This window comes from Numida meleagris, chromosome 1 (genome assembly GCF_002078875.1).
Source record: "Numida meleagris isolate 19003 breed g44 Domestic line chromosome 1, NumMel1.0, whole genome shotgun sequence".
NCBI lineage: Eukaryota > Metazoa > Chordata > Aves > Galliformes > Numididae > Numida > Numida meleagris.
The window spans coordinates 136,448,657-136,458,418 of NC_034409.1; the positions used below are offsets into that span (position 1 = coordinate 136,448,657).

Genomic DNA, 9,762 nt, shown 5'->3' on the forward strand with positions numbered 1-9,762 from the left:
AAATATTTATGCTGAACAGCGCTAGTTTTGCTTTGACTGGTGTTGGAGGTCTGTGCTTCTCTGCAGCTGCCAGATAGTAGCACATCTCCAAGGCACACCACTTACCAGAGGAGTCCCAGCAACAAGGCCTGTTCCCCAGGAGAGCTGCCCATAGTGCCTAACAGAGATGACACATCTCTGCTGTCCTTTAGTAAGCCTCAGATTTTACCGTCTGTCTTCGCGCTCTAACACTGAAGTGCACTGTTTTAAGTTACCCTCTGTAAAGGTGTAAATAACCTTTACAGTGCCTTTTCTAGTTTTTTCTAAGTTTTCAGTCCAGCTAACAATGCCTAAGCCTCACGTATAAATACAACCCTGCAACTAAGGGATTCAACCAGTGTAAAGGAGCGTGGAAACAACAAATGTGGTCTAAACCAGTAACCCAGGTTTCTTCTACAGCTGGCAGAGGTGCAGCCAAGCAGGGGGGGAAATTCATGCTGCTTCCTAGTAGGTGTCTACATTAGGTGGGAGGAGTGCTCCTCTAGAGGAGCCCTGTTTATTTCTGTTGATTCTAGAGGATTACCAGGAGATGCACACGGTCAGGCTGCAGAGACAAACACCAGTATGAAAACATAAAAAAGATGTCCTATGGTCAGGCTCCAGGAGGAAAAGCAGTCTTTTCAGCAATTGGCACCAAGTAACTACTCAGCTGAACTTGATTTTTCAGGACTGCCACTCTTAACCTCCTTCATGTATACACACAGAAACATTAAAAACAACTGCATTTCAGACAACACACACACAAGCAAAACACATCTGAACTTTGGGGTCAGTGTCCTATCTAAAAATGAATGGATGCTACTGACCTCCACATGTATACAGCTCACTTTTAAGCAAACATTCAAAGAAATAGCAAAAAGGTCTGTGAACCCCTCAACATTACACATTGACACATTACCCTAATTGATCAAATAAGTTGCTATACTCACGTTTTGCTGTTGTTATACACATTTTGCTGACATACTGTTAAAAATTCCACAAACTCTGCTACAGTACACCACAACTAATACATAACACACCTAGACATGAAGAAAACAAGTGGACAACCACTGTAACAGCATACTACACCCTCAACAAATTTAAATTAAAAAGCAGCTATGGCCATATATGTTTACCACTTTGAAAATAAACATAATAACTGTGCTTTCTAAGTGCTTTAGAGAAAATGTGTTATAAAGAGAAAATGCCTGAATGTGTCTATATTGCCACTGAACTGATGAATAGGAAGGAAAGTTACATGACATACACTAATGATAGCATATTATTTGTGTAGATGCTTGCTGTGTTTCAACTTTCAAACCACTTCAGCATTCCAGTACAATTACTGAATTACTGCCATTTAAAAATGATAGTAAATCAAGCGTAAAGAATCTCACGTTATTCCCTCCTTATTAGAAAACAAACAAACAAACAAACAACAACCAATACACAACAACAAAAGAAACAAAGAAAGACCGCCATATAAAACACGTCCTAATGCGCTTTCTGTTCAAACATTCCTTTATGCACTTTAGTTACAAGGGAACGTTAGTCTCTGTAGCTATCTTGAAAGAAATCAAGTAATCAGAAGCAATCATCAACCTAAGCATTTCCTCTGCCTTGAGCAATGACTGTACTGGTGCATTTTAGAACAAACCCACCATTCAACTCTGTCTATAACAATTTATCTTAAATGACTCAAAGCAACCATGACATTCTTTATAAGAACAGTATAGCTAAATGTAATTTAGAGTATAAAGCAAAATAAAGGTCTAATACAAGTTTTAATATTCTATCTGCTTGTAAAAAGCTGACATCTACATAATTAACAGAATTTAAAATATCAAAGGCTTCATTTAATCTCAGATAGCTTCAGTTTACATTTTGTTCCACGAATGGCGCTGCTGGGTTCAGACTTAACCATTCTGGTGTGGTTACCTGTAAAATGAGATCTGAGAGACAAAAAGGGCATTCATAGAGGCAGTAAAAGTCAACCTCAAATTTTTAATTCTAAGTGGTAAAATCCAACTATGCGAGTTGTTAGAAGTAGTTCAGTTCTTTCAGGCGTTAATTCTGATGTTCTTAAGGAACTCATCAGCAAGGGAAAATACTATACTTACAACTAATTTACTGAAAGAAGACTTTAAAAGATGTACAGGCTTCTAATACAACATACAGTTCTTTCAATCCTTTTAAAAAGTCACTTAAAAAATGAATACAAGTTTAGGAAACGAGACAATTAAACATTCTCACGCTGCTCTCAGAATCAAAACTTTATGGAAGCTGGCATACCAGAATGGAAAAAATTTTAATAATTCATTGTGCAAAACAATCCAAAAGAAAAAGGAAACAAGGGTTATGTTTTAAATAAACTGAAATGCCATTAGAAAGACACAGGGAGAGATTTCTTAAGATAGGCTTTTTATTTGCTTTAGGTGCAATCACAAAACCCTCACAAAAGTAAGAACTAATTAACAAGGGGGAGGTTCATTATTATCAAAAATCACCTTATTACGATCTTAAGTAGATGCATTACAGACGATTACTTTAAATTAAGACAACAAAACTAAAACAGGAGGAAAACAATCCTCAGGTTTTTTTTTTTGTTTTTTTTTTTTTTGCACCATTATACATAATATCTGTTCAGTTTTAGAAAATTAGACCAACTACTATAAGCATTTAAAAGTTACAGAGCATTTTGTTAATAGAAGACAAAATTAACGATAGCACACCCAAGTCCGGTGTTTTCAGTTAAGCAGAATTCCCAGTTACAGTCACTAACCTCAATGGGAATTTTACTTATGAATTCCAGGATTACACACAAAAGGTAAAATCTTTACCCCACTGAAACTGAGACAAAACTCCCACTTTACTTCAACAGAGTTAAGATTCACCATAAAAAGTCAGCTCGTTGTTGAGTGTTACCTGCCATAAATACACTGGAATAAATAATAGACACTATATGAGAAAATGACTGCAAATGTCTCTATAAATAATAAAACCATTCACAGGGCATACATTTTTTTTTTTAAGCAAAAAAGCGGTCAGAACGTAAGAACAAAAGGCTAGCTAATTATCCACATCTAACAAGAGCTTTAACTGACCGGTAAAATCATTATTTTATTTACAACTTGGATGAAAGCAAGCATTTCTCAGATTCTTAAGTATGTGCACACTTTCAGAGTACAGTAAAACTAAATGCACTGATAATTTCAAGCAACCTTTTGATTTCTCAGTTGTCAGAGCCATTGTGGCAGCACAAGCTTGCTCCTGTCTTGAGAGGACAACACGGAGAGAGATTCCAGAAATACAGCACTGTTACAGCAGAGGTCAGGTACTGGCAGCAGAGAAAAGCTACATGTGAAAACCAACCACCTTCAAATGGCACAGATAATTTCCTGCAAAACATTTATCCACATGAAAACACATTGATTGCTACAGAGCTTAAGGAAGAATTCAAACTGATTTTTTTCAATATGTTTTACACTAATTTACTATTAAAGCAATTACAAGGAGCTTGTTTGTATATCCTGTATCTGACGTGTTCTCCTGTTCCAATTAATAAGCACACATGGATCTTCCATTGTTTTAAGAACTCCATAGAAAAATCCCTCTTGTGTCCGAAGAGGCAAAGACTACCACTTTGATATATATTCAAAAACAAAATTTGAAAATAGTGCAAACAGCTCAGTAAACAATGCTGATTACTTGTGATGTAAGAGATCTCTCATGCAAACCGTTATTTTACTAGAATAGATTCTCTCAAATCCACCTGAATTACTGCTGTGTTAAAATAACAGTTTACTCTTGCTTTTGCTCAAATATAGTTTCCTTTAAATTGTCTCTATATGTCTCTGCAGAATACGAAAGTCTTAACCATCTCCCAAGCCACAGCTTTTGGAATTTAAATACACAGCACTAAGTGATCGTTTTAACAGTGGCAGAAGCAGCTCTGTAAACAAACTTCAGTGTGAAATCCTAATGAAAACCAAAAGAGAAACTTGGAAATTTGCACAAGTGGATCCGACATACCCTGACAAGTTTCCTTCTGATATATTTCTGCTATCCCCTGCTCGCTTGCCACAAACACAGCGCACGTGAAGCCCTGGGTTTGACACACAACCCAGAACACTCCGACTGATGCTAGTGCAATTTTTTTCTTACCGCCCTGGCTTCATATTGGCTACAGCAATCTCCGAGTAGAGCAACTGCGCAGCAGGCAGACACATTTTCCAGGGAAACAGGAGTGTGGAAGGAGAGCTTTGCCTCCTACATGGAGATTAAACCTCAACGAGTTTACCCAGAGCACTTCTGGATGAGGTCTACGTTTATGAGCTTAAAGGAAATAGGGAAAATAAATACACATACAGATTAAATATTAAAATCTGTCTATAACCACGCTTTGATAAATATACAATAGAATTAAATCCTCTCCTCTGTACGTTATGTACCAAATGAACGTGGCCGTGTTTCTGGCATTACCCCTTTGTTTACTTTGCAGGAGGACAGCAGTCAGTCCCCAGCTCGGCTGCCCAATCGGCTGCCCCACTCCCGCTCCCAGCCCGGCTGATGGGAGCACTGCCATACACGCCAGGTTTTCTCTGTCACTGCCTCTTGCTGCCCTCCCCCTGCTTCCCCCCTCTGCCTTGGGGCCAGCAGTTTGGAGACTGTTGTGGAAATAGTTCTTTCCCAACAACAGCTTGGTTTGCACTTAGGGCCACAGGTAGCTCTAGAAAACCCATTATTTCTGTGAAAAATCAGTTTGCAAAGAAACACACACAATAGCTTGCTAGTGTCCCGGGCTGTGAATTCAAAGCTGGCCTTGTATAGGGCAATGCAACCCATACATGCAGCATCTGCACCGCTTTAGGTCACGACATACGAATCCCGAAAATGACCCCAGCAAAAACAAAAGCAACCGCCAAATAACACTCTGCCCTCGGCCCTTCAAGTCATTCAGAATAAGCGTGCATCCTTTAAAACTTTGCCATCTCATTCAACAATCCTCTCGCGTTAATTAGGTTCAACGCTTGCTCTGCCAACGTTGGAGCTCTCATCTTTTCCATCTTCCTGTACTTCCTATCAAAAGAGAAAATATTTTCTTCTTCAAAATCAACTGGCTAGGAAGAAAACAGAAGGAAAAACATTGCGAGCGTGACTCTTACAAACTGTCACTTTTCGCACATAATTGACCACCTCTGTCAGCGGTACGGATGCAGAAGCAACACGTATTTACCTCCAAGCAACCGCTTCTGCGCGCTATGTCATTTCACCCAGCCAGCCCCATAAACATCTATTACAGCTCTATATGCATACAGGTTTAAAGTACCGTGTCTTGCATAAATGCAACAGCAAAGAGGATCCCTACGGTGCCTCATCATTAACTTTTAATCCTTGACAGATTGGCTGTTCTGGGCCCTCCCCAGCCAGCGTTCACTTGTGTACGAATTCCTGCTTGTTAGGAAGAGGCGGGTTGCTATTTGGCGGGGGGGGGATAGGGGGGAGGGGGTGTTCTTTGTTCTTCCCTTTTTGAGAAAAAAAGAGCAGGAAAACCAGCACCTCAACAAAGGAACAGCTACAGAATTATACATTCTCCCTCGGCCCTCGTTTCAGATTTTGTTGGCTTGCTTTTGTCATTGAACACAGAGCACTGGTGCCCCGACACCCACCCATCACCCCCGGCGACAAGCCCAGCGGAGCGCGTGCAGCCGCCATGGGGTGCGCTCTGAGCGAGATGCGCAACGCCACGTGGGGCAGCCTGGGTGCACAGCAACTGCTGGACATGTAGGGAGAGTTTTTTTGTTGTTGTTGTTTTTGATTTCACATTCCATGCTCACCATGATTTACTGTTCAACTTTTGCAAGAGATAAGAGATTTCAAAATAGAGATATTGAAATAACCCTTCTAATTTTGTTATGATTGACCTTCTTAGCTTGAGTGCCAGGGATTTTTTTGTAATCTCATGTCCTCACCCCAACTCGATCATTTTACATTGTTAAATAATATTTAGAAGCTGTATTAACATGAATTATTTTGGCCACGTTTTCCAAACACTTTCTGAAATCTTACATGAGAAAACTCTGAAGTATAACCCAACCATAGCAACAACGTAAACACCAGCTTCTTTGGGGTATCCCGAAGTAAACACTCGTAGCAGCCCAGCAGAATTTAAACACAAAGGAATATCCCCAAAGTAAACTTTTCCCTCATACAAAGAGGCAGCAAGCTCCTTCAAGACTGGTGATTACAGCATGTGTTTGGGAAAGGAGATTTTGGAGAGATGGGAGAGCGCTCTCTGCCACAAAACCCAGTCCCACCATGAGGAACAAACCCACTCCAGCCAAGCACCGTCCAGTGTAGCTACTCACCTTTCACAGCGCTTGCTTCTTTCAGGTTGTGAGACAGAAAGTCTATGCTGGCATAGGCGCTCATCTCCACTCCGTTGACACCTCCGTTCAGGACATGCCTGGCTTTCGACCTGGCTTTGTCACAGCCTGCCAGGCTGCCATCCAACAAGTCGACGGCAATGTAGTTGAGGCCATTCTGGAAGCCAGCCGAGGTCTCCCGGCACATGGGGCTGCTGCCCTGCTCCTCCTCCAGGCCTTCGCTTTTCCTGAGGGACACGTTCTCCACCGAGGCTGAGTTGTGCCTTTTGGGGTTGTGTGCAAAGGAGGGGGACACGGGGGTCACAGTGGTGGTGGAGGAGAAAGTTTCCGAGCTGTGCCTCCTGCGCCCCTGGGGGTCAGCCCGAATGACCTTGGCCCCGCGGTTGGGGTCTGGGGGTGGGCTGGAAAGAATGAAGGCCTCCATCCCGGAGAGGGTGAGCCTCTTCACCTCGGCTTTTGGGCTGGTGACCCGGGTACTTTCTGGCTTCTGAACGATGGGTTGGGGTGGGGTGGTGGCCATGCCGAAGGTCATCTCAGTGTAATCCTCGCTGTTGGATGGGCTGGACAGACAGGCCACCCCCGCGGCCGCCTTCATGTAGCGTCCGTTGGGCTGGCTGGTGCTGGAGGAAGAGCCAGGTGAGAGCGCTTCCAAGGAGCCTACCGAGACCGTGCCTGACTGGGAGGGTGACTGTGAGCTGAAGTCGATGTTCATGTAGTCGGAGAGAGGGGAGCGCCTCTGCCCCGTGCCTGAGCCCAGGGAGGAGGCCGGGCTGTCAGTGGGCAGCGAGGGGGGAGAATAGACAGCGGCATCCCCAAAGTCAATGTTGATGTATTCCCCGGGGCTCTTGGGCTCGGGAGGCAAGGGGTGCTCGTTCATGCTGGGCAGCATCGTCCGCAAGGTCTCCAGAGAGAGGCGGCTGGGCCGGACGGCCCGCTGGCACCGCTGGCTGAGGAAGCCCTCGGTCCGGCTGTGCCGCAGGGGCGAAGGCACCGTGTGGCTGGAGGGGGCGAAGGTGCCGGCCGGCGACGGAGCCGCTCCGCACACCGCCTCCTCCGGGATCATCCTGCCCGGAGAGTTCATGAACACGTACTGGTCGCTGTCCTTAGCCGGGCCCTGGCTCTTGTAGGAGCGGGGCAGGGAGCTGTACGAGTAGCAGCCGGGTTTATGGGGCTCGCCGGCCCCGTGCCCTGAGGAGGCGAAGAAGAAGTCCGGGGGGGTGAGGGAGGGAGCCTGGGACCCGTGCTGGGGGTCCCGAGGGGACATGCTGATGTAGTCGCCGTTGCTCAGCCTCCCGTCCGAACTCTCCACGGAGAGCTTGGAGCCGCACCACATTCTCATGTAGCCGCTGTCGTCGGGGGAACTCTCCCCTGGCGAGCTGGTCTTGTAGCTGCTCCCGTTGCCGGGGGAGCCGGCTCCCACCCCCGCCCGAGGCTGCAGGATCTGCTTGGGGGCCGACACGCTGGTGGGGCTCATGGGCATGTAGTCATCGCCACCCCGCCCCCCCCGACCCAGGGCCGCGGCCACGCCGGGGGTCATGGGCATGTAGCCATCATCATCTCCGCCCCCGCCTCCGCCTCCACCCCCTGCCGGCGGCCCCAGGTTGGTGCTGCTGCTCCCGGAGCTGCGGTGCGAGCCGATCTCGATGTCCCCGTAGTCCTCGGGGTAGGGGGTGTACGTGACTTTGGGGGAAGCCCCGGCCGGGCAGGAGGGGAAGAGGCGGCCGGCGCTGCCGGCGAAAGTGGCCCGCATTAGCGTGTACTCGTCCAGGGAGGCGGAGGAGACCTGCGGCGGGGCGGGCCGCTGCCGGCACGGGGTGGTCAGCGAGTAGGTCCGCTTGCGGTGGCCCCGGTCAGCCTCGGGGCAGGGCCGGTAGCAGAGACGGCCGCTCGGGGGCCGCTCCATCGCCATGTAGCCGTACAGATCGGTGCCGCCGCCGGAGTCCCGCACCGGGGGGGTCTCGGCCACCGACTCGGGCGTGTTGCTGCGGTTGCTGGCGGTGGAGGAGGAGGAGAAGGGCCGCGGGTCGCCGCCCGGGCTGGAGCCGTACTCGTCGAAGGACATGAAGCCCGCGTCGCTGGGCGAGCCGGACACCGACGCGCTGCCGCTGGACGGGCGCTGCGGGTGATGCGGGTGGGCCGGCTCGGAGCCCAGGCCGCTGCTGGAGGAGAGACTGACGGGGCTAGTGGCGGAGGGGGGCGAGTGAGAGGCGGGCATGGACATGGAGCGGCTGCTTTGCAGCCCGCCCCCGGCCATCACGGGGAGCAGCTTCCCCGCCGGCCGCCCTCCGCCGCCGCTCAGCGTGTGCGAGCGGCTGAGCGGGGTCCGAACGGGGCCGGGGCTCATGGGGCTGCCGGCGGCCGAGCCCACCCGGCAGCCGTCGCCCTCGCTGGCCGTCCGCACCCGGCACGGCGCGGCCCTGCTGCCGGCGGCCAGGCTGTCGGTGCGGGAACGGCGGAGCAGGCCGGTCTGGCTGGGCGGCAGGTTGACCAGGTGGTGGTGCCGGCGGCCCGGCACGGTGATGGGGTGCGTGGCCGAGGGCCCGCCGCCGCCGGCCGCCCCCCCGGAGGAGGAGGAGGACGACGACTGGCTCTTGCTGCGGGGCCGGAACTCGGACAGCTCCTTTAGAGCCTTCATAGCCTCCAGGATGGTCTCGTGGATGTTCTGGGCCACCACCGAGTCGTCCGCCTGCATCCACAGCTCGCCGGGCCCGGTGGCGGCCGAGCGGCCCACCTCGATGAAGAAGAAGCTGTCCGAGTGGCCGCAGCGGCGGATGTTCATCAGCTGTAGTGTGACCGAGGGCAGCTCGCAGTTGAGGCGCACGAAGCCGATGGTGCGGGCCGAGAGGCAGAGACGGTGCACGCCGGTGAGGTTCTTGCTCTGCCCCAAGCCCTTGGGCTTCAGCGTCACCTGCCAGACCTCCCGGTAGGCGGCGGCGGCCGGCGTCACCAGCCCGTAGTCGGGCTCCTCGCCGGCGGCCAGCGCGGCGAAGGGCGAGGGCAGGGGGCGGTGCGGGGAGCCGGCGGCCGCCTTGCCCTCGCTCAGCAGGTCGGTGAGGGCGCGGTACCAGCCCTCCTGCTCCTGCTCGTTCTCGGCCGCCACGGCGAAGTACTCGTCCTTGGTGTAGAGGGCGATGAGGTACTTGTGCTTGGCGTCCGCCCGCTTGTTGATGTTGAGGCACGAGTCCAGCGCGATCACCCGCTTGGGCGCCCCGGACTTGTTCCTCCATTTCTTCTCGCTCTTGTAGTACTCCAGCCGGGCACCCCTCGCCTCCTCCCCACCGCCGCCGGGGCTGCGCAGCACGAAGAAGCGCTTGTGGCCGTGCTTCTGCTTGCGCAGGTAGCCGCACTTCCTCACGCC

At 50.1% G+C, this 9,762-nt stretch overlaps 1 protein-coding gene across 1 annotated transcript in view; it reads right to left on the bottom strand.

Moving 5' to 3' along the window:
• Positions 1 to 9,762, bottom strand: part of IRS2 (insulin receptor substrate 2) — a gene marked incomplete at its 5' end in the record, with an annotated part of 30,535 nt that extends 20,773 nt beyond the window's left edge. Inside the window, 1 exon segment of the mRNA XM_021415159.1 lies at positions 6,387 to 9,762. Within this exon segment, the coding sequence (XP_021270834.1) occupies positions 6,387 to 9,762 (3,376 nt within the window).